The sequence below is a fragment of the Oncorhynchus keta genome, chromosome 6, assembly GCF_023373465.1.
Source record: "Oncorhynchus keta strain PuntledgeMale-10-30-2019 chromosome 6, Oket_V2, whole genome shotgun sequence".
NCBI lineage: Eukaryota > Metazoa > Chordata > Actinopteri > Salmoniformes > Salmonidae > Oncorhynchus > Oncorhynchus keta.
This window is the reverse complement of record NC_068426.1, coordinates 9,500,014-9,525,201: the sequence shown is the minus strand read 5'-3', so window position 1 is coordinate 9,525,201 and position 25,188 is coordinate 9,500,014. Positions and strand designations below refer to the sequence as shown.

The 25,188-nt window shown below is 42.7% G+C and overlaps 2 protein-coding genes across 16 annotated transcripts in view; both read right to left on the bottom strand.

Annotated features, from left to right (window-relative positions):
• Window positions 1-8,165: 8,165 nt before the first annotated feature.
• LOC118384903 (zinc finger protein 665-like) lies at window positions 8,166-16,102 on the bottom strand. Its single transcript, XM_035771597.2, has 2 exons — window positions 15,782-16,102; window positions 8,166-11,821 (listed from the first exon to the last, which is right to left on the bottom strand). The coding sequence occupies exons 1-2, from the start codon at window positions 15,996-15,998 to the stop codon at window positions 9,273-9,275; spliced, it is 2,766 nt and encodes a 921-aa protein (XP_035627490.1). The 5' UTR covers window positions 15,999-16,102; the 3' UTR covers window positions 8,166-9,272.
• A 6,171-nt stretch (window positions 16,103-22,273) lies between these two features.
• LOC118385722 (telomerase-binding protein EST1A) overlaps window positions 22,274-25,188 on the bottom strand; it is a 31,050-nt gene continuing 28,135 nt past the window's right edge. Inside the window, exons 18-20 of one of the 15 annotated variants that reach the window (XM_052520513.1) lie at window positions 24,123-24,815; window positions 23,998-24,047; window positions 22,274-23,947 (exon numbers count right to left, since the gene is read on the bottom strand). In XM_052520513.1, coding sequence (XP_052376473.1) covers window positions 24,685-24,815 — 131 coding nt within the window. In that variant the 3' untranslated portion in view covers window positions 22,274-23,947; window positions 23,998-24,047; window positions 24,123-24,684. Of the gene's footprint in view, window positions 24,816-25,188 lie in introns of all 15 variants that reach the window. The other 14 variants (XM_052520516.1, XM_052520514.1, XM_052520519.1 and 11 more) reach the window with 14 other exon arrangements.

Genomic DNA, 25,188 nt, shown 5'->3' with positions numbered 1-25,188 from the left:
GTACCTTTATTTTACTAGGCAAGTCAGTTAAGAACAAATTCAATGACGGCCTTGGAACAGTGTGTTAACTGCCTTGATCAGGCAATTATAGTCAATGAACTAATCACTGATCATAATCTTGATGTGATTGGCCTGACTGAAACATGGCTTAAGCCTGATGAATTTACTGTGTTAAATGAGGCCTCACCACCTGGCTACACTAGTGACCATATCCCCCATGCATCCCGCAAAGGCGGAGGTGTTGCTAAAATTTACAAGAGCAAATTTCAATTTACAAAAAAAAAAAATGACATTTTCATATTTTGAGCTTCTAGTCATGAAATCTATTCAGCCTACTCAATCACTTTTTATAGCTACTGTTTACAGGCCTCCTGGGCCATATACAGCGTTCCTCATTGAGTTCCCTGAATTCCAATCGGACCTTGTAGTCATAGCAGATAATATTCTAATCTTTGGTGACTAATATTCACGTGGAAAAGTCCACAGACCCACTCCAAAAGGCTTTCGGAGCCATCATCGACTCGGTTTTGTCCAACATGTCTCTGGACCTACTCACTGTCACAGTCATACTCTGGAACTACTATTGTCCCGTGGAATAAATATTGTGGATCCTAATGTTTTTTTGTAATCGAACCACCATTTTATTATGTTTGCAATTGCAACAAATAATCTGCTCAGACCCCAACCAAGGAACATCAAAAGCCGTGCTCTAAATTCACAGACAACACAAAGATTCCTAGATGTCCTTCCAGACTCCCTCTGTCTACCCAAGGATGTCAGAGGACAAAAATCAGTTAACCACCAAACTGAGGAACTCAATTTAACCTTGCGCAATACCCTAGATGCAGTTGCACCCCTAAAAACATTTCTCATAAGAAACTAGCTCCCTGGTATACAGAAAATACCCGAGCTCTGAAGCAAGCTTCCAGAAAATTGGAACGGAAATGACGCCACACCAAACTGGAAGTCTTCCGACTAGCTTGGAAAGACAGTACCGTGCCGTATCGAAGAGCCCTTACTGCTGCTCGATCATCCTATTTTTCCAAATTAATTGAGGAAAATAAGAACAATCCAAAATGCCTTTTTTATACTGTCGCAAAGCTACAGTAACTAAAACACAGCATTACCCAAGAGAGGATGACTTTACCTTCAGCAGTAATAAATTCATGAACTTCTGAGGAAAAGATCATGATTATTAGAAAGCAAATTACGGACTCCTCTTTAAATCTGCGTATTCCTTCAAAGCTCAGTTGGCCTGAGTCTGCACAACTCTGCCAGGACCTAGGATCAAGGGAGACACGTGTTTTAGTTCTATATCTCTTGACACAATGATGAAAATAATCATGGCCTCTAAACCTTCAAGCTGCATACTGGACCCTACTCCAACTAAACTACTGAAAGAGCTGCTTCCTGTGCTTGGCCCTCCTATTTTTTAACATAATAAACAGCTCTCTATCCCCCGGATGTGTACCAAACTCACTAAAAGTGGCAGTAATAAAGCCTCTCTTGAAAAAGACAAACCTTGACCCAGAAAATATTTTCAAAACTAAAATCGGCCTATATCGAATCTTCCATTCCTCTCCAAAATTTTAGAAAGGCTGTTGCGCAGCAACTCACTGCCTTCCTGAAGACAAACAATGTATACAAAATGCTTCAGTGTGGTTTTAGACCCCATCATAGCACTGAGACTGCACTTGTGAAGGTGGTAAATGACCTTTTAATTACATGGGCTTACTCCTACCTATCTCTCTGATTTGGTCCTGCCGTACATACCTACACGTACGCTACGGTCACAAGACGCAGGCCTCCTAATTGTCCCTAGAATTTCTAAGCTAACAGCTGGTGGCAGGGCTTTCTCCTATAGAGCTCCATTTTTATGGAACGGTCTGCCTACCCATGTGAGAGACGCAAACTCGGTCTCAACCTTTAAGTCTTAACTGAAGACTCATCTCTTCAGTGGGTCATATGAATGAGTGTAGTCTGGCCCAGGAGTGTGAAGGTAAACGGAAAGGCTCTCGAGCAACGAACCGCCCTTGCTGTCTCTGCCTGGCCGGTTCCCCTCTTTCCACTGGGATTCTCTGCCTCTAACCCTATTACAGAGGCTGAGTCACTGGCTTACTGGTGCTCTTCAATGCCGTCCCTGGGAGGGGTGTGTCACTTGAATGGGTTGAGTCACTGATGTGATCTCCCTGTCTGGGTTGTGGCGGATATCTTTGTGGGCTATACTTGGCCTTGTCTCAGGATGGTAAGTTGGTGGTTGAAGATATCCCTCTAGTGGTGTGAGGGCTGTGCTTTGGCAAAGTGGGTGGGGTTATATCCTTCCTGTTTGGCCCTGTCCGGGGGTATCATCGGATGGGGCCACAGTGTCTCCTCACCCCTCCTGTCTCAGCCTCCAGTATTTATGCTGCAGTAGTTTGTGTCGGGGGGCTAGGGTCAGTTTGTTATATAGTCAACAATAGGTGAGTGATTGCTTCTGACAAGAGTGTACATTTCTAGACATCTTTGAAAAGCGAGTTAGTAGGTAGAGCTTTTTTGTCCTAAAGGGGCAGTGTTGTATTTTGAGACAGGTTTGAATAAGCTTAGTAGCCAGTAGCCTACTTGGCCTCTTAAAACTGTACCGAAAAGTGGGTACAGCCTCAGTGTTCACAGTAAACGCGAGTTGGAATATGCACAGAATTATAACAACATTCAAGTTGTGCTCTGCAGACCTGAAATTTTCTCAGTGCCTAAATTATTTTTAGGGAACATTGGTTGTCTGTCTGTTCTGGAGCTTCACCTTTTTTATTTTTTATTTCACCTTTTATTTAACCAGGTAGGCTAGTTGAGAACAAGTTCTCATTTACAACTGCGACCTGGCCAAGATAAAGCAAAGCAGTTCGACACATACAACAACACAGAGTTACACATGGAGTAAAAAACATACAGTCAATAATACAGTAGAAAAACAAGTCTATATACAATGTGTGCAAATGAGGTGAGAAGGGAGGTAAGGCAATAAATAGGCCATGGTGGCAAAGTAATTACAATATAGCAAATAAAACACTGGAATGGTATATGTGCAGTTGATTCATGTGCAAAGTAGAAATACTGGGGTGCAAAGGAGCAAGATAAATAAATAAATACAGTAGGGGATGAGGTAGTTGTTTGGGCTATTTACAGATGGGCTGTGTACAGGTGCAGTGATCTGTGAGCTGCTCTGACAGCTAGTGAGGAAGATATGAGGGAGATATGAGTCTCCAGCTTCAGTGATGTTTGTAGTTCGTTCCAGTCATTGGTAGCAGAGAATTGGAAAGAGAGGCGGCCAAAGGAGGCATTGGCTTTGGGGGTGACCAGTGAGATGAACCTGCTGGAGTGCGTGCTATGGGTGGGTGCTGCTATGGTGACCAGCGAGCTGATAAGGCGGGGCTTGGCGACAAGTATGAAGCGAGGGCCAGTCAACGAGAGCGTACAGTGGTGGGTAGTATAGGGGCTTTGGTGACAAAATGGATGGCACCGTGATAGACTACTCAATAAATTGGATGCAGAGTGTTGGAGGCTATTTTGTAAATGACATCGCCGAAGTCAAGGATCGGGAGGATGATCAGTTTTACAATTGTGTGTTTGGCAGCTTGAGTGAAGGATGCTTTGTTGCAAAAGAGGAAGCCAATTCTAGATTTAATTTTGGATTGGAGATGTTTGATATGGGTCTGGAAGGAGAGTTTACAGTCTAACCAGACACCTAGGTATTTGTAGTTATCCACATATTCTAAGTCAAAACCATCCAGAGTAGTGATGCTGGACGGGCGGGCAGGTGCAGGCAGCGATCGGTTGAAGAGCATGCATTTAGCTTTACTTGTATTTCATAGCAGTTGGAGGCCACGGAAGGAGAGTTGTATGGCATTGAAGCTCGTGTGGAGGGTAGTTAACACAGTGTCCAAAGAAGGGCCAGAAGTATACCGAATGGTGTCGTCTGCGTAGAGGTGGATCAGAGACTTACCAGCAGCAAGAGCGATGTCATTGATGTATACAGAGAAGAGAGTCGGCCCAAGAATTGAACCCTGTGGCACCCCCATAATGACTGCCAGAGGCCCGGACAACAGGCCTTCCGATTTAAAACACTGAACTCTATCAGAGAAGTAGTTGGTGAACCAGGCGAAGCATTCATTTGAGAAACCAAGGCTGTTGAGTCTGCCGATAAGGATGCGGTGATTGACAGAGTCGAACACAGTGATGAAAGGCCTGCTCGCTGAAGTGTTTCTGGGAGCGTTTGACAGTGATGAGGGGAGGTCGTTTGACCGCAGACCCATTACGGATGCAGGCAATGAGGCAGTGATTGCTGAGGTCTTGGTTGAAAACAGCAGAGGTGTATTTAGAGGGCAAGTTGGTTAAGATGATATCTACGTTAAAGCAGTGAATAAAACAAACTTAGGGAGGAGGCTTCTAATGTTAACATGCATGAAACCAAGGCTTTTACAGTTACAGAAGTCATCAAAAGAGAGCACCTGGAGAATAGGAGTGGAGCTAGGCACTGCAGGGCCTGGATTAACCTCTACATTGCCACCTACTGGAAGGAACAACTTGATGATAAGGCATAGGCCTGTGGGGGGACAGCTTGATGATAAGGCATAGGCCTAGGGGGGGGGGGCAGCTTGATGATAAGGCCTAGGGGGGGACAGCTTGATGATAAGGCCTAGGGGGGACAGCTTGATGATAAGGCCTAGGGGGGGGACAGCATGATGATAAGGCCTAGGGGGGGACAGCATGATGATAAGGCCTAGGGGGGGGACAACATTTTATTTTTTAAAGCATGTTACTGGAACCTGTACGCAATCCACGGCTTTTTGTCACCTGAGGACAGGGAACATGGTTCTGAATCGGTAGAGTGATATCAATAACACTGCAAACAATCATAGAAACACCGCTATAAAATGTTCTTTCAGAGATGTAAACATTCACAGTGAAGGTTGGAAAAAGTATTTCAACCCCTAGGCTAATGACTTCTCCAAAAGCTAATTGGAATCAGGAGTCAGCTAACCTGGAGTACAATCATTGAGACGAGATTGGAGATGTTGGTTAGAGCTGCCTTGCCATATAAAAAAAAAATACTCACAAAATTTGAGTTCGCTATTCACAAGAAGCATTGTCTGATGTGAACCATGGCTTGGACAAAAGAGATTTCAGAAGAACCAATATTAAGAATTGTTGACTTGCATAAAGCAGGAAAGGGTTACAAAAGTATCTCAAAGCCTTGACGTTTGTCAGTCCACGGTAAGAGAAATGGAGAAAGTTCATCACTGTTGCTACTTTCCTTAGGAGTAACCGTCCTGCAAAGATGACTACAAGAGCACAGCGCAGAACGCTCAATGAGGTTAAGAAGAATCCTAGAGTGTCAGCTAAAGACTTACAGAAATCTCTGGAACATGCTAACATCTCTGTTGACGAGTCTACGATATGTAAAACACTAAACAAGAATGGTGTTCATGGGAGGACACCACGGAAGAAGCCACTGCTGTCTGAAGTTTGCAAAAGAGCATCTGGATGTTCCACAGTGCTATTGACAAAATATTCTGTGGACAGATGAAACTACAGTTGAGTTCTTTGGAAGGAACACAACACTATGTGTGGAGATAAAAAAAAAGGCACAGCACACCAACATCAAAACCTCATCACAACTGTAAAGTCTGGTGGAGGAAGCATCATGGTTTGGGGCTGCTTTGCTGTCTCAAGGCCTGGACAGCTTGGTATAGTCGACGGAAAAATGCATTTCTAAATTTATAAAGACATTTTGCAGGAGAATGTTAGGCTCTGTCCAACAATTGAAGCTCAACAGAAGTTGGGTGATGCAACAGGTCACCGACCCAAAACACAGAAGTCAATCAACAACAGAACGGCTTCAGAAGAAAATACGCCTTCTGGAGTGGCCCAGTCAGAGACCTGACCTCAACCCGATTGAGATGCTGTGGCATAACCTAGAGTGGTTCACACCAGACAACCCAAGAATATTGCTGAATTGAAACAGTTGTAATTTTCCAAAATTCCTCCTGACCGTTGTGCAGGTCTGATCCGCAACAACAGAAAACATTTGGTTGTTATTGCTGCCAAAGGAGGGTCAACCAGTTATTAAAACATACTTTTCCCATACTGCACTGTGAATGTTTACACGGTGTGTTCAATAAAGACATGAAAACATATCATTGTGTGTTATTAGTTTAAGCAGACTGTGTTTGTCCATTGTTGAGACTTAAATGAAGATCACATTTTATGACCAATTTATGTAGAAGTCCAGGTAATTCCAAAAAGATTCACCTACTTCTTCTTTCCACTGTATACTGATATCTTGTAGCTGTGTTCGTGCAGTTTGTGGAATTTAACTTTTTATTACATTTCACACAGAACTCTTCGTATTTGTCATTAATAAGAAATACAAGACTGTATAGAACCTTGTCCTAGAGTAGGACGATCAAGAGAGATTATCCTAGTCCAAGACTTAATCTGTGTTCAGGAAACTGTCCCAGAGTTTAGCAGACAGGGAGTGGACCAGAGGGTCATTTCCTGGCATATTTGAACAAAGTGGAAATCAACTGGGAAACAAAAAAAACCATCAGGGGTCTAAATGGGTTGAGTTTAAGTTAAGGTTTGGGACAAGGGTTAGGTTAAGGTTTGGGATAGCTTTAGTGAGATTAGTGTAAGAGCTAGGGAAAGGCTTAAAGATTAGCACTGGGTAAGTGTACAGTGGTCTGCCGCCATTCATTTTCTGCCTGTTGAAACTACCTCCTTTTAATAAAGACGATCCATAATTGTTGTTATTGTTTTTACTCTGGGGTTTGTTTTTACTCTGGGGTTTGTTTATGAATAAACGCATTTGTAAACCAGTGAATTCTACATGACAGGAGCCTACATACAGATACTTCACACAACACAGACACATGGTGAAATCCAGTTCATAAGACAAACATGTTGGTGATTTATAACATGAGTCCTGAGCTGCAGTGAAGATGGGATGGTTACATTCCATCAAGTGAAGCTGGACTCACAGGTAGAACACTGACATGGTGTCACACTGTGGCATGGTGTCACTCTGTGGCATGGTGTCACTCTGTGGCATGGTGTCACTCTGTGGCATGGTGTCACTCTGTGGCATGGTGTCACTCTGTGGCATGGTGTCACTCTGTGGCATGGTGTCACTCTGTGGCATGGTGTCACTCTGTGGCATGGTGTCACACTGTGGCATGGTGTCACACTGTGGCATGGTGTCACACTGTGGCATGGTGTCACACTGTGGCATGGTGTCACACTGTGGCATGGTGTCACACTGTGGCATGGTGTCACTCTGTGGCATGGTGTCACTCTGTGGCATGGTGTCACTCTGTGGCATGGTGTCACTCTGTGGCATGGTGTCACTCTGTGGCATGGTGTCACTCTGTGGCATGGTGTCACTCTGTGGCATGGTGTCACACTGTGGCATGGTGTCACACTGTGGCATGGTGTCACACTGTGGCATGGTGTCACACTGTGGCATGGTGTCACTCTGTGGCATGGTGTCACTCTGTGGCATGGTGTCACTCTGTGGCATGGTGTCACTCTGTGGCATGGTGTCACTCTGTGGCATGGTGTCACTCTGTGGCATGGTGTCACTCTGTGGCATGGTGTCACTCTGTGGCATGGTGTCACTCTGTGGCATGGTGTCACTCTGTGGCATGGTGTCACTCTGTGGCATGGTGTCACTCTGTGGCATGGTGTCACTCTGTGGCATGGTGTCACTCTGTGGCATGGTGTCACTCTGTGGCATGGTGTCACTCTGTGGCATGGTGTCACTCTGTGGCATGGTGTCACTCTGTGGCATGGTGTCACTCTGTGGCATGGTGTCACTCTGTGGCATGGTGTCACTCTGTGGCATGGTGTCACACTGTGGCATGGTGTACGAGCAAACGCGTCACATCTTACCTGCACATGTACTCTTCATAATATAACCCATCCCGAAGCATGTTAGTGCTGGAGTAGATAAAAACCCTGCAACTCCAAAAGAAAGTTACCATCTTAAACAGAAATATATAAATAAACAAAATAGCTTACAAAAACATTTATTGAACGTTAATAACCATTACATAATACAGGTTTGTTACGACGTTGGACTGTAGTGAAATAATACTGATCATATATATATATATATATATATATATATATATATATATATATATATATATATATATATATATACACACACACACACATCTCACATGCGACCTGTGATAAGACTTCACAATTTATATCTTAATGAATTATCTGATTCCATAAAGAATATACTTAGATTGTTTTTACAGTAATAGGCTAATCAAGAAATGTCAGAATTAAAATGGTAAAGGAAAACAGATTTAACTGCATTGTAAAAACTTTAACGATTCACAGGCATGAAGCTTAAGTTATAAAGCATTTACAAGTGTGACAAGGCATATGACAAGGGCGGCAAGGTAGCCTGGTGGTCAGAGCATTGGGCCAGTAACCGAAAGGTTGCTGTTTTGAATACCAGAGCCAACAAGGTGAAAAATCTGTCTTTGCCCATGAGCAAGGCACTTAAACCTAATTTACTCCAGGGGTGCTGTACTACTAAACAACACATTTCACTGCACCTATCTGGTGTGTGTGAGAGAAAAAAAAAAATGGAGGGGCTGGGATCTTACAGTTAAAAGGCAAAGCATCCACTCAGGCCGAGCAGCCTACAATAAAAACATGTTCATATAGCTTTTCTGTAGAGTTTAGGACATGAGGAACAGACAGAAAAAAGGCCCTTTCTAACGTTTCAAAGTGACTTAATCAAACCATCCAAACATAAGTTACAGTAACCTGATCACCCAGGCCCAAAATCCACAGGGTGTCAGAGTCTAACGGCTTGTGTGGGGAATGAAACCAAATAAGGCAGAATTCCTAAGGACAATAAACATCACTTAACACATAGTAGCTTAAAGTTCACCCTGTCCAGATACAAGTTACCACAGATCATACATCCATATAGATGACATCAACGTTCTCTTCGGAAGTTTATGAGATAGCAAACATGGAGGCAACAGCATCAGTAACACACATTTCAATAGTCAGGAAGGGCTGAATGGCCTTTTAGTGTTTTCCTGGGCAATTTGCCATGCAGACCCAGAGGTGACAAAGCACATAAAGTGAGGGCCTACAGTACAGTATAATTCAGTTAATATCAAACCTGAGGGGTATGTTCACTTACAGGTGTCAGTTTGAATAAGCCTTTATCTTCAAAAACGGACATTTTACACAATGGACACGGTTGTTTAGTGAATATTCTTCATGTGTGATTTAAGGGAACTTATCTGACTAAAGCATTTGTTGCAATCGTTGCAGCGATACGGTTTCTCTCCAGTGTGAATTCGCTTGTGGCGTGTCAGATCACCCGATGATGTAAAACCTTTCCCACATACAGAACACTTAAATGGCTTCTCCCCTGTGTGAGTCATCATATGAAGTGACAGTTTTCTGCTATAAATGAACCTTTTGCTGCAGACATGGCACTGATGTGATTTCTCCCCTGTGTGAGTCTTCATGTGTTCTCTAAGGACTCCCTTCCAAGTGAAGCTTTTACCGCAAACAGTGCACAGATACGGTTTCTCTCCGGTGTGAATTCCCTGGTGGTCTTTGAGATAACTCAGTGACGTACAGCCTTTTCCACAAACAGGACACTTATGCAGCTCTCGCTCGGTTTTATTTCCCGAATCTCTCTCTGTGTGAATTCTCATATGCTTTCTCAGATAACGTTTCTCCCGGAAGCACTTGCCACAATCACTGCAAAGATACAACTGTTTCTCTGATTGATTTTCTCTCCTTTTCTCCCCTGTGTGTGTCCTCATATGTCTCGTCAGATCACATTTCTGAATGAATCTTTTGTTGCAAATGTGACATTGATGTGGTTTCTCCCCAGTGTGAATTCTCTGGTGGATTTTTAGAACATTTGGATATGCAAAGCCTTTCCCACATACAGGACACATATGCAGTCTTTTTTTGTGACTCCCCAATTCGCCATCTGTCCGACTCCCCGGTTCGCTCTCTGTCCGACTCCCCGGTTCGCTCTCTGTCCGACTCCCTGGTTCGCTCTCTGTCCGACTCCCCGGTTCGCTCTCTGTGTGAGTCTTCATATGAACCCTCAGGTAACTCATTGTTCGGAAGCTTTTACCACAATCGCTGCATAGATATGATGGTTTCTCTCCAGAGTGATTCAGCTCGTGTTGTTTCAGACCACCCAATGATTTAAAGCATTTTTCACAAAGAGGGCACTTGTATGATTTCTCCCCCGTGTGAATTCTCATATGCTTTCTCAGTTCATGTTTTTGACTGAAAGATTTGTCACATTCTTTACACTGATATGGTTTCTCCCCTGTGTGAATCTTCATATGCACGTTTAATGTTGCCCTTTGAGTGAAGCGTTTCTCACATTCAGTGCAACAAAACGGTTTCTCCCCTGTGTGAATCCTCATATGGTCTTTTAATGATGACCTTTGAGTGAAGCATTTCTCACATTCACGGCAACCATATGGTTTCTCCCCTGTGTGAGTCCTCATATGCTTGACCAGATGTCCCTTGCGGTAGAAGCATTTGTCACATTCTTTGCACTTATGTGGTTTCTCACCTGTATGAATTACCTGATGTATTTTTAACAGGCCTGAGCTAGTAAAGCTTTTAATACACACAGGACACTTGAACGGTTTCTCCCCTGTGTGATTTCTCTGATGTACTTTATAATGGCTTACATTATAAAAGGTTTTACTGCACACCGCACACGTGTATGGTTTCTCACTACCATGAAACTTCTGTTGGTGTTCCTTTAGGTAGCGTGGCCTCTTAAAGCATGTATTACACACAGGACAGATGCATGGATTCGCTCCGTGAGTTTTCCCATGTATTTTCAGAGAGCCTGGTGTGTTGAAACATTCCTTGCACACTGGACAATTGTACGGTTTTGCATCTGGGTGAGTAGTGCTCATATGCTTGTTGAAGTCGGTCTTGACACTGAAGGATTTGCCACATTCTTTGCACAGATGTGTTTTTTCACCCGTGTGAATTCGCTGATGATCTTTTAAAGAAGCTGTGCAAAGAAAGGATTCACTGCACAAAGAACACCGCTGTGGTGCTTTCTCCCCTGTGTGAACTTTTTTGTGCCGTTGTAGACCATTTAGTGATTTAAAGCCTTTTCCACAGAAAGGACATGTGTGTCGCTTCTCTGCTTTGTGAATTCTCTGATGTACTTTTAAACTGACTGGTGCCTTAAACAGTTTACTGCACACAGGACACTTGTATCGCCTCTTGCTTGTGTGACACTTCAATGGTGCTTTCTGCTCGTTGGTTGTCTTGGCCTCAGTGCAGACTTGAGAGCTTTGTCCTTTCTTGTCCCGGGTTCTCTTTGACCCTGACGGTAATTCTTCAATCTCCTCCTCATCAATACTTACAATGATTTCACTTGGAGTTGCAGAACAGTCTGGATGTAGTACAGAGAGCGTCTGAGAGTCACTGGTTGGTTCTGATACTCTGATACTATAGTGCTCTTCATCTGATTGGGTCTGTTCAGTTGCATTGGTGGGTAGAGAGTCCCTTTTGCTGTCCTGATCACAGTCACTTTCCACACAGGGAGGAATAAATATCAACTGTATGACCTCTGTGGAAGCAGACCTAAGTCTTTGAAGCTGCTCTTCCTCCTGACTGGTCCGGAGTTCCTCTGTAATCTGGGTGGGCTCTGGGTCCTCCTGCCTCAGACTGGGGCTCCACTCCTGCTCACAGTGCGGCTGCTGGTTAGGGGGAACCTCCTCTTCAGGGAGAGTTACCTGCTTGGGGTCTGTAGAGAAGGAAAGGAGTAAAAATACTGAATAACAATTCAAAATACTTCACATTCTGAATTCTCTATGCCGTGCTTAGGGCTGTGGAGGTCATGAAATTGTCAGCTGGTGATTGTGAAGCAAATAACTGCCGGTCTCACTGTAATTGAGAAGATGCCTGGAATGACACATCAATCTCTGGAATGACATATCGTCCCGTCGACCTGTCCGAACACTGTATGGTCCATTTATTTTTTTACCCGGGGCAGGAGGTCTTTGCGTTGCCTAGCAATTCAGCCTGGGTCCTCTACAAACCACTGATTAAAGTCAAATCATTAGACTACAATGTGAAAATTATCTTACCAGTATTGTATTTCCCTGTGTGTAAATAAGTACATCAATATGAACCAATCGTATGGTTACATGTGGTACCGATAACTTTGATTGGTGATTTGGAACCAAATGTTGTAGGCCTACAGTGTGATAGGAGACCCTTTCAATGGTGATTACCGACAATTTCACCTGAGATCGTGGGCGCATGTTGACATCACTGGGCAGTCCTCTTGGGAGAGCAAAGCAAACAGTCATTCTCAGTGTTCAACAGCGGGCCAGCGCAGAACTCACATCCTCCCTACTGATGTCTTCAGAGGAGACCACCACCCATTGGCTTGGTGGAGAGGGAATGAGGGTCATTTCGCTTTTTGTTTGAATGAGACTTTTTAGTCTAAACAAATCTTTCATGATCAACTTTCAACTGAATCCAGAACGCCAGTAATATAGGGTTCTGTTGCAGAAAGTTGTGTTTGTGAACAGACAAAAACAACAACATGACAATGGTAATAATGAGAGAGAGAATTCTAACATGGTAGAAACGTCAGCACAAAAACAGTTTTGTCGGGAGCGTCATGAAATGAGTTTCATTATTCGATTCACCGCAATCTGAACTAACGCAATGGCGAAGTGAAGCATTTTCTCAAAAATAATCACGAATCGTTCAAAGAACATCAATCAATAAGGCCGGCCTTATTCGCAAGTGTCGGCGGAAAGTTTTTAGAGAAATGACAAACGAAATATGAGCATGTGTTCTTAGTGTTTTGTGTACTCAGTATATGTTAATATGACCAACTTTAAATGAATGGGCCTAACATACTGGATTTTTCCCCCCCCAATTCCTTATGTACTAATTAGCATATTAAGTTCCTATAAAAGTTGCATGTTAATTTCTTAAATTGTTTTAAAATATAACAAACTTTAAGTGTTACATAAAGCATAAAGATACGTTACTGTAGTGATGTAGTATGCTGTAGTGATGTAGTATGCTGTAGTGATGTAGAATGCTGTAGTGATGTAGTATGCTGTAGTGATCCCCATGCTGCTTCCTACACTTGTTATTGTCCTGATTTCCTGATTGGATAACATCTAGACTCAGTAACATGTGGTGTCCTGTTCTTGCCAACTTTTGTCACCTGTCTTAATGCGGTCCTTCTCCTGCTGTTTATTCTAGGGTTCAGACTAAATGCAGTGGTAAATGTGCTGCTCACAGTAGACAGCAGCAACGTGGACCTGTTCAATTGACTAGAAGGGTGTTGATATAGCTGTGTTTAGGCATAGTTTCCTTGTTTTCAGTCTGTTATGAGTGTTTCTCATTCTGCTGGAGTTGACCTAGTATTTTATTAACCCCTACCTCACGCATCCAGCTGTTTCATTTGTAACTCACCCACCAAAATCTCAATATGCTGTTTTACATTGTGTTACTTGTTCTGGTCTAATTCCTATAATGGACAAGCAGAAGAACCCGTGGGCTCTCAGATAGAACAGTTCATATAATGCTCTTCGATATCCCAGGTTTGTGGCATTGATGAATAAATCATTGAATGTTTACTTAAATTCAGATGTTATGTGTAAAAGGCATATGTATGCATTGTTTACCATTTAGATATCTTTAAAACCATGTAATTGTTGGAGTTCGGGTGTTTGATGGGTGACTAGGTACATTCTTGTCATATAAATATGCTTTATTAATGAATGATTATGGATACATTCTGCAGTGAGTTCATCTGGGTTTGAATCTGCAACAGAACATGTCAAGTTAGTTGTGAATTGCTTTACTACAGACAGCAGTGCATTCTGACACAATGAATTTAAACAGGGTAAAAGCCTACACAAAACAACAGCCTTTATCTGAAGATCAATGAATTTAAACAGGGTAAAGCCTACACAAAACAACAGCCTTTATCTGAAGTTAATAAATAAATACACATTGGATTAAAGGCATTGTGGAAAACCGATTGGAACCATTTCCGTGTTTGACTGCTAAGTTTTACAACACATCCCCTGTGGCGCTCAATGGTAAGTCCTAACCTCGTGAAAGTGTGTTGTGTGTTGCGTGTTCCTGAGATGCTTCTCTATAACATGAAATACAAAGTATAACACCAGAACCACAGTTTCAATGTTGACCCCTAACACTAATATTATAGCTAGTTTACGTGACCACCGGTATGTGGACACCTGCTCGTCAAACAACTCTTTCCAAAATTATGGGTATTAATATAGAGTTGGTCCCCCCCTATTGCTGCTATAACAGCCTCCACTCGTCTGGGAAGGCTTTCCACTAGACTTGAAACATTGCTGCAGGGACCTTCTTCCATTCAGCCACAAGAGGATTAGTGATGTCAGGGACTGATGTTGGGCGATTAAGACTGTCTCAAGGTTGGCGTTCCAATTCATCCCAAAGGTGTTAGATGGGGTTGAGGCCAGGGCCCTGTGCAGACCAATCCGGTTCTTCCACACCGATAGACATACCATTTCTATAAGGACCTCGCTCTGTGCACAGGGGCATTGTCATGCTGAAACATGAAAGGGCCTTCCCCAAAATGTTGCCACAAAGTTGGGAGCACAGAATCGTCTAGAATGTCATTGTGTGCTGCAGCATTAAAATTTCCCTTCACTGGAACTAGGGGGTTAGCCCGAACCATGAAGAACAGCCCCAGACCTTTACTCTGCCTCTGACGAAATGTACTATGCATTGGGGCTGGTAACAATCTTCTGGGACGTTTCCACTTCACAATAACATAATTTACAATTGACTGGGGCAGCTCTTGCAGGGCAGAAATGTGACTAACTGACTCGTTGGAAAGGTGGCATCCTATGACGATGCCACATTTAAAGTCACTGTGCTCTTCGGGTGGGTATAATTTGTGGAATGTTCCAACAGGAATCTGTTCCAAAAACGTTGTAAATAACAAGGTTGCCAACAAACAACGTGGCAGAATAAGATACTGGGTAGGGTTTGTTGGCAACCTTGTACTTTCCTGTTTGGAACGTTCCACAAATTGTACCCACCCTGCTCTTCAGCTCGGGCCATTCTACTACCAATGTGTGTCTACGGAGATTGCATGGCCGTGTGCTCGACTTTATAACGTTACACCTGTCAGCAACGGGTGTAGTTGAAATAGGGGTGTCAACATACTTTTGTATATATACGGTACAATGCATTGTTAACTGTTAAAACAAATGGAAATAACATTTTATTGTATATACCTAGCCTTAGCAAGCTAAGCTTTTTTTAGTTATAATATTTAACAAACGTTAGTTTTGCAAACGTTAGCTACTTAGCATCAAGTGTAGACGATAGAAGAAAAAAGGTCGTTAAAACATTACTATATTCGTTTAGAAGACTTCAGTAAAACGTTTTTACCGGAGAATGACCTTCGATACACACTTGTATCACTAGCCAAGTCCTTGTTCGATCTGTGCCGGTAGTGTACAGTAGCTGCGTTAACGCAGCAGAGAAAGGCCTATAGGATCTCAGCGTGAGTCGCGTCAGCCAGGCTAGATAATTAACGTTAGCTATTAAACTTTAGGTCAAAACAGCTTAAGTTACCTGACCTTCGTAGTGAATACGATACGTCCACGGCTAGTGATTCAGCAAACACAATATGTTGTTATTCGACAACTTGGTGTAAGTGGTGGCTACAAACCTGCCCCGAAATGATCCAGAAGAAGCCCCCGTAGACGGTCGTTCTCTCCCTGAACCTCTGCTACCGTCTTTTCTACCACAACAAATATCTCTACCGCCGCTGTTGTCAGCCGCTCCCGGTACACTGCTAACGTCTTCTCCGCCGAACCAAATATATCTACAGCCGCTGCTGTTAGCCGCTCGTTAATAAACACACTCAACACCTGTAGTTTAGACATTGTACGTACAAATCAAAATTTCAGACGCTCAAACTACATATTCCTATTAGACCCACACTTTCTGCTGAAAACATGCAACCTAGCGCCATTACCGCTGTGAAATACGCAATAATAACTAAGTACTTCCGGGTCATGGATTTTTTTTTTGCAATCCTTCAGAATAAGAGTCTTGTCCTGTATATTTTGTCAATTAATAATGATGGGGAAAATGGTGGATAATGTGCACAATTATCGAAATGTTATACTACTTATCATACAAATAATAATTTTAAGTGTTTCTATATGAAGTGGTCAACAATGTTTTTTGTGTGGGTACTTCTATTATTCATTGCAGCATACACAATTGCCTGAACATTGTGTCAAACTAAAAGAGAGTTCCATTCTAGTCAGGAGCACTTCTACTTTCCAAATCCACAAAGTGTAAACCCCGAGGAGCATCACTGCTCATTTTGCAGCCCTTAAAGAGGGGCCCATCAGCTTAAATCCAGTCGTTTTTTTCCCTTCATATTGGTCATACAAATTGCACCTTACATAATCGTATGCTGCGTCTCAGTAAAGGGGGGCATTCTATTCAAGAGCACTTCTAATTTTCAAATGCACCGAGTCTCCACCCCCAGCGTCATCATTGCTACTATTGTGGCCCTTCAAGGGTGGAAAATCCGCTTATATCCAAATATGTGCATATTAGATAGGTTTTATCTACACAAATGAATGTGCATAGGTAATCCCTGTCACATGCGGTGTCTACACTTGACACATACATGCGACTCTTGCTATCAAAATACGAAGATTGCACTGAAAGACGGGTTTAGACGCACAAAAGTCGCTTTGTGGTCTGACTCTGTTCAGATCTGTAGGCCTTCATTGAAAATAAGATGTTGTTCTTAACTGACTTGACTAGTGAAAAAAAGGTAGTCAGGGAAACCAGAAAGAGGTATCCTGCACGTTTTCAAGTTAAAAGTCTCCATTCGCTATGACTCTTCAGTTGAGTTTATCTCACATTTAGGTTGCTAATGTAATGGATGTGTTTGCCACTGCAAGTCTAGATAGCACTAGCTGTATTATGCCAACAACATTGACGTTTCTGTCCGCTGGGTGGATCTCTACAGCATGGGCATATCTCTGGGTGACGGTGGACATCCCCATGCATGCACCTTATCAAAATATGACAAATTCAATATTGCACCATCCCATTATCTGGGCTCTGTCTGCAATCATAACCAGTAGTATCTACCAGGAATAATGAAACATAACCAGTAGTATCTACCAGAATAATGAATCATAACCAGTAGTATCTACCAGAATAATGAATCATAACCAGTAGTATCTACCAGGAATATCATAACCAGTAGTATCTACCAGAATAATTAATCATAACCAGTAGTATCTACCAGAATAATGAAACATAACCAGTAGTATCTACCAGGAATAATGAATCATAACCAGTAGTATCTACCAGAATAATGAATCATAACCAGTAGTATCTACCAAAATAATGAATCATAACCAGTAGTATCTACCAGGAATAATTAAACATAACCAGTAGTATCTACCAGAATAATGAATCATAACCAGTAGTATCTACCAGGAATATCATAACCAGTAGTATCTACTAAGAATAATGAAACATAACCAGTAGTATCTACCAGAATAATGAATCATAACCAGTAGTATCTACCAGAATAATGAATCATAACCAGTAGTATCTACCAGGAATATCATAACCAGTAGTATCTACCAGGAATAATGAATCATAACCAGTAGTATCTACCAGAATAATGAATCATAACCAGTAGTATCTACCAGGAATATCATAACCAGTAGTATCTACCAGAATAATGAATCATAACCAGTAGTATCTACCAGAATAATGAATCATAACCAGTAGTATCTACCAGGAATATCATAACCAGTAGTATCTACCAGGAATAATGAAACATAACCAGTAGTATCTACCAGAATAATGAATCATAACCAGTAGTATCTACCAGGAATATCATAACCAGTAGTATCTACCAGGAATAATGAATCATAACCAGTAGTATCTACTAGAATAATGAATCATAACCAGTAGTATCTACCAGAATAATGAATCATAACCAGTAGTATCTACCAGGAATATCATAACCAGTAGTATCTACCAGGAATAATGAAACATAACCAGTAGTATCTACCAGAATAATGAATCATAACCAGTAGTATCTACCAGGAATATCATAACCAGTAGTATCTACCAGGAATAATGAATCATAACCAGTAGTATCTACCAGGAATATCATAACCAGTAGTATCTACCAGGAATAATGAATCATAACCAGTAGTATCTACCAGGAATATCATAACCAGTAGTATCTACCAGGAATAATTAATCATAACCAGTAGTATCTACCAGGAATATCATAACCAGTAGTATCTACCAGGAATAATGAAACATAACCAGTAGTATCTACCAGAATAATGAATCATAACCAGTAGTATCTACCAGGAATATCATAACCAGTAGTATCTACCAGGAATAATGAATCATAACCAGTAGTATCTACCAGGAATATCATAACCAGTAGTATCTACCAGGAATAATTAATCATAACCAGTAGTATCTACCAGGAATATCATAACCAGTAGTATCTACCAGGAATAATGAAACATAACCAGTAGTATCTACCAGAATAATGAATCATAACCAGTAGTATCTACCAGGAATATCATAACCAGTAGTATCTACCAGGAATAATTAATCATAACCAGTAGTATCTACCAGGAATATCATAACCAGTAGTATCTAGCAGGAATATCATAACCAGTAGTATCTACCAGAATAATGAATCATAACCAGTAGTATCTACCAGAATAATCAATCATAACCAGTAGTATCTACCAGAATAATGAATCATAACCAGTAGTATCTACCAGAATAATGAATCATAACCAGTAGTATCTACCAGAATAATGAATCATAACCAGTAGTATCTACCAGAATAATGAATCATAACCAGTAGTATCTACCAGAATAATGAATCATAACCAGTAGTATCTACCAGAATAATGAATCATAACCAGTAGTATCTACCAGAATAATGAATCATACAGTAATAATCAGGTATAGTACAGTATATACATCAACAAGGGTGGAGAAACCATAGACCTACAGTATATACATCAACAAGGGTGGAGAAACCATAGACCTACAGTATATACATCAACAAGGGTGGAGAAACCATAGACCTACAGTATATACGCCAACAAGGGTGGAGAAACCATAGACCTACAGTATATACATCAACAAGGGTGGAGAAACCATAGACCTACAGTATATACGCCAACAAGGGTGGAGAAACCATAGACCTACAGTATATACATCAACAAGGGTGGGGAAACCATAGACCTACAGTATATATATCAACAAGGGTGGAGAAACCATAGACCTACAGTATATACATCAACAAGGGTGGGGAAACCATAGACCTACTGTTATCGGGGGTGTGGTATATACCACGGCTGTCAGCCAATCAGCATTCACGACCCGAACCACCCAGTGTATAATAATTTGCTTTGTGTTAGCGAGTCCTCGCTCCTGGACCTGTATTATTATCATAGTCACAAAGTAGGAGTACTGATCTAGGATCAGATCAGATTTGACAACCTGATCCTAGATCAGCACTCTGAAGCTGCATTTCCACCTAAGACTTACCCACAGTGTTTTACAACAACAAAAAGGCTCAGACTTTTGTGTTTCCACTCCACAGACCGGCTCCAGTATCTTTCTGGGCCATGGCCTCAGTTGACCTGCTGTGACTTGGGGCCAAGGACAGGCCACTGATACTTTGTCAGCCATAACACTGGCTAATTGTGAACATAAATGAACACCTTCCAGGATGAACACCTTCTCACAAAGCAATTGTCTTGAGGGTGCAGAGGTTGTACTGTCACAGAACTGATGGAAACAAATCAACACGAGAGCCAACATTAACATAAACACTGGGGACACACTGGTGAGGGGGAAGTATCAGGTGGAAATTCACCATGAGAGGCATTATGAATAGCGTCCCTGCTGTCTTAGTCAGATAGCCATGTAAAATAAAAAAACAAGATCAAGTTTATTCAAAACTTTTTTGTGAACAATGAGCATTGTCCTTTAACAATGACTAAAGCTTCCTTTAAATGAAGATAGAAGACAGTTTAAATGATCCTATTTCATTATTTCAATAATCAATAAGGACTCCTGCTGCTCACAGATCAACAGACTGCACTCTTCAAAATAAGCAACACCTTTTCAAATATCACACGGCACAGATTTTGGACCTGGTTTAAATTGTGGTCTAGTAGCCCGGCTGACCAGCGGCCAAAATCCATGTTGTGTTTTTCTTGTACAGTTGTCAGTTAGAATAAGCCTTTCTATCTTCTGACTGACACATTGGACACCTATGGGTTCTCCCTCTTGTGAATATTCTTCTTGGGTGATTTAAGGGAACTACTTTGATTGAAGCATTTGTCACAACCATTGCAGCTATACGTTTTCTCTCCATTGTAAACTTGCTTGTGGTGTGTCAGATCACCTAATGTTGTAAAGCATTTTTCACACATAGAACACTTATATCGCTTCTCCCCTGTGTGTGTCTTCATATGTTGTGTCAGGACTGTGCTCTGAGTGAAGCTTCTGCTGCATACTGTTGCACTGGTATGTTTTCACTGCGTTGGGAATTCTCTGGTGGCGTTTTAGAATACTTAATGATATCCAACGTTGTCCACATACAGAACACTTAAATGGTTTCTTGGATTTCTCCCCTGTGTGAGTCATCATATGACATGACAGGTATCCGCTCTGACTGAAGCGCTTGCTGAAAACATTACACTGATGTGATTTCTCCCCTGTGTTATTCACTTCCAATTGAAGCTTTTGCCGCAAACAGTGCATCAGTGATGTACAGCCTTTTCCACATACAGGATACTCTGTGTGAGTCTTCCACTCTCAGGAAAGTGATTGTTCGGAAGCTACAAAGTGAGGAGAGTTCCTTACTAAGACCTAGACAACCATGTGAGGAGAGTTCCTTACTAAGACCTAGGCAACCAGGTGAGGAGAGTTCCTTACTAAGACCTAGACAACCATGTGAGGAGAGTTCCTTACTAAGACCTAGGCAACCAGGTGAGGAGAGTTCCTTACTAAGACCTAGACAACCAGGTGAGGGGAGTTCCTTACTAAGACCTAGACAACCATGTGTGAATTCCTTACTAAGACCTAGACAACCAGGTGAGGAGAGTTCCTTACTAAGACAACCAGGTGAGGAGAGTTCCTTCCTAAGACCTAGACAACCAGGTGAGTAGAGTTCCTTACTAAGACCTAGACAACCAGGTGAGGGGAGTTCCTTACTAAGTCCTCCTAGACAACCAGGTGAGGAGAGTTCCTTACTAAGACAACCAGGTGAGGGGAGTTCCTAACTAAGACCTAGACAACCATGTGAGGAGAGTTCCTTACTAAGACCTAGACAACCAGGTGAGGGGAGTTCCTTACTAAGACAACCATGTGAGGAGAGTTCCTTACTAAGACCTAGACAACCATGTGTGGAGAGTTCCTTACTAAGACCTAGACAACCAGGTGAGGAGAGTTCCTTACTAAGACCTAGACAACCAGGTGAGAGTTCCTTACTAAGACAACCAGGTGAGGAGAGTTCCTTCCTAAGACCTAGACAACCAGGTGAGTAGAGTTCCTTACTAAGACCTAGACAACCAGGTGAGGAGAGTTCCTTACTAAGACCTAGACAACCAGGTGAGAGTTCCTTACTAAGACAACCATGTGAGGAGAGTTCTAACTAAGACCTAGACAACCAGGTGAGTAGAGTTCCTTACTAAGACCTAGACAACCATGTGTGAATTCCTTACTAAGACCTAGACAACCATGTGTGAATTCCTTACTAAGACCTAGACAACCAGGTGAGGAGAGTTCCTTACTAAGACCTAGACAACCATGTGTGGAGAGTTCCTTACTAAGACCTAGACAACCAGGTGAGGAGAGTTCCTTACTAAGACCTAGACAACCATGTGTGGAGAGTTCCTTACTAAGACCTAGACAACCAGGTGAGGAGAGTTCCTTAATAATCAGTGACCTTAATTCATCAATCAAGTACAAGGGAGGAGTGAAAACCAACAGACACTCGGCCCTCTGTGGAATGAGTTTGACACGTGATGTAAACCCATCATTGTACACCACACACACACACACACACACACACACACATACATACATACATACATACATACATAAACAAACAGACAACTGATTTGAATCAAAACAAATCATTTAATCAAACAACTCATGGAAAAGAATGAAAAAGCCTTGTGATGGGATAGTACAGGCCTGGGGTCGGCTCCAGCATATAGACAGAACAGTGAGAGTAGGCGGAGGGAGCGTCCCGGGAATCTCTCCTTCCTCCTGAAATGTGCGCACTCGATCACCAATCCCTCCCACAAAAAGGGAACAAGTGCACACTTTGGGAGAAAGGAGAGATCATTGGGACCCACTCAAAGATTCCTAAACAAGTTGGATCAACAAGTTAACTAGCTATGGTTTTGGCAAATACACAACACACAAAAGTAAAGATCAAATGATTTGAGAGTATCAACTCATTTATACCAAATCTATCTATAGTTGTTCATAGACCTGAGCTTACAAGACTGATGTTTAATGCTTTGTGAAATGACTCAACTGTGTGTGTTACTGTCATAGACGGATAATAAACCAACTACCTCGTGCCGTCTGGAGGACAGATTAGGACTGGTAACACGTTTAACGTCAGCATGCATAGTAAACCATTATAGCATGCTGATCAAACATGGTACGTCTGGAGGACAGATTAGGACTGGAACACGTTTAACGTCAGCATGCATAGTAAACCATTATAGCATGCTGATCAAACATGGTACGTCTGGAGGACAGATTAGGACTGGTAACACGTTTAACGTCAGCATGCATAGTAAACCATTATAGCATGCTGATCAAACATGGTACGTCTGGAGGACAGATTAGGACTGGAACACGTTTAACGTCAGCATGCATAGTAAACCATTATAGCATGCTGATCAAACATATTACAACTGGTACGTCGGTCACTGATGTCATCTTTGTTTATATTGTGTGGGACATTTTATGGTTGTGAAAAGACTCCCCCGCTTGTTAACGTGTGCACACTGTGGTGCTACAAAAGCTAATTCCATTGTTAATTGTCTGATCAGTGTAGGGCAGCCTATTGGCAGCCTATTGGCACCCTGTTCCTTATAGGCTTAGTACACAACTTTTGACCAGGGCCCACAGGGTACCATTTTGGGACGCAGCCCGGGTCTTAGCCACTCATAAAGAAACAGATCAGCACAAAGTTCTGCACTTAGAACGAACATAGATATATAATTTATAGAAGCTGAACGAGTTACCCAGAGGGTGGTGATAAAAACAAAGGAAAACAAAACACACAAAATATACAATGACCTAAAACTAACGTTCAATCTTATTAGAATATTTTGAAAGGATTAAAAACAAACTAAAAGGGAACGTCTGCTGACAGAAAAGCTCTTCTGTAGAGCATAAACATCACACTCCCAATGGATACACCAACCAACTCAGAAACAACACACTCCCTCACAATGCTAAAAAAATAACAAGTATTTTTTTCTTTGTCTTTTTGTCTTTAAAGCTGTTCCTTTACAGAAGCCTTGGGAAAGACTCTCAGCCTTGGGAAAGACTCTCAGCCTTGGGAAAGACTCTCAGCCTTGGGAAAGACTCTCAGCCTTGGGAAAGACTCTCAGCCTTGGGAAAGACTCCCACAAGCTGCTGGGCAACTGGGATGAAAATCACTTCATGGTTTTACAGGAACTGAAACGGACCACTTCCGGGTCATCAGAGGCTGAGAATGTGGTTCGGGGTCACGGGGACCTGGAGGAGGGTGGGTAGATGAAGGTACCTGGCTGGTAGCCAGATACTACAACCTGGCTGGTACCCTGATACTACAACCTGGCTGGTACCCAGATACTACAACCTGGCTGGTACCCAGATACTACAACCTGGCTGGTACGCTGATACTACAACCTGGCTGGTACCCCGATACTACAACCTGGCTGGTACCCCGATACTACAACCTGGCTGGTACCCTGATACTACAACCTGGCTGGTACCCTGATACTACAACCTGGCTCCCCTGCCACTCCCCTGAGTGGCGCAGCGGTCTATAGCACTGCATCTCAGTGCTAGAGGCTTCACTACAGACCCTGGTTCGATTCCAGGGTCTGTAGCCTGGCTGGACCGAAGAAACCAGAAATGAACACAAATACCTCTCCTCCTTCTGTCTTCTACATCTCTTCATGGGCCAGCCTTCCTGCATCTCTTAAAACTCTCCCTGCTCTTCTCCTCCCTCCCGCTCCCTACGCTCAGCAGCAAACACACACACCTCATCACAATGAGAGGGTAAAAAGATCTCAGCCTATTTCAACTCATTCCACACAACAACAAAAAACGCTTTTTCGTTTCCATATTTCATTTTTCCACAAAAAAAGCTTTCTTCTCCTTCTCTCCATCAGTCTTCACTTCTGCATTAGCTTACAGGCTCCTCCTCCACTCCGATGGTATGGGAGGTGGCCAGCGGTTCTCAGCAGTTGATTGGTTGTTTGGGTGCTCTGGGCGTGGTCTAAGGTGTGACCCAGTTCAGCCCACTTTGGCCCAGGTGAGGAATGCGGGGATGTCTCTGACCGGCACATTCCTGGTCAGGGCTTTGACCCGCAGGTTACGGTCATCTGTCAGAAGAACCACCTCCCGACGCAACCGCACCGGACCGTCTGGTAGAGAGGAGAGAGAGGTTGGGAGGGGGGGAGTTGGGAGTTGGGAGATGGGTTGGGGGGGAGCGGAGCAGAGGATGGGAGGGGGAGAGAGAGGTTGGAGGGAGGAAGAGGGCAAATAGGTAGGGGAGAGAGTGTGGAGGGGAGCAGAGGATGGGAGGGGAGGAGAGAGAGGTTGGAGGGAGGAAGAGGGCAAATAGATAGGGGAGAGAGTGTGGAGGGGAGTAGAGGTTGGGAGGGAGAGGGGAGCAGAGCAGAGGATGGGGGGGGCATAGGTTGGGAGGGGAAGAAGTGGGGGGGGGGGTTGAGGAAGGAGAGGATAGAGGGAAAGAGGGGGGTTAATATAAAAGTATAGACAAATCAGGCATAATGT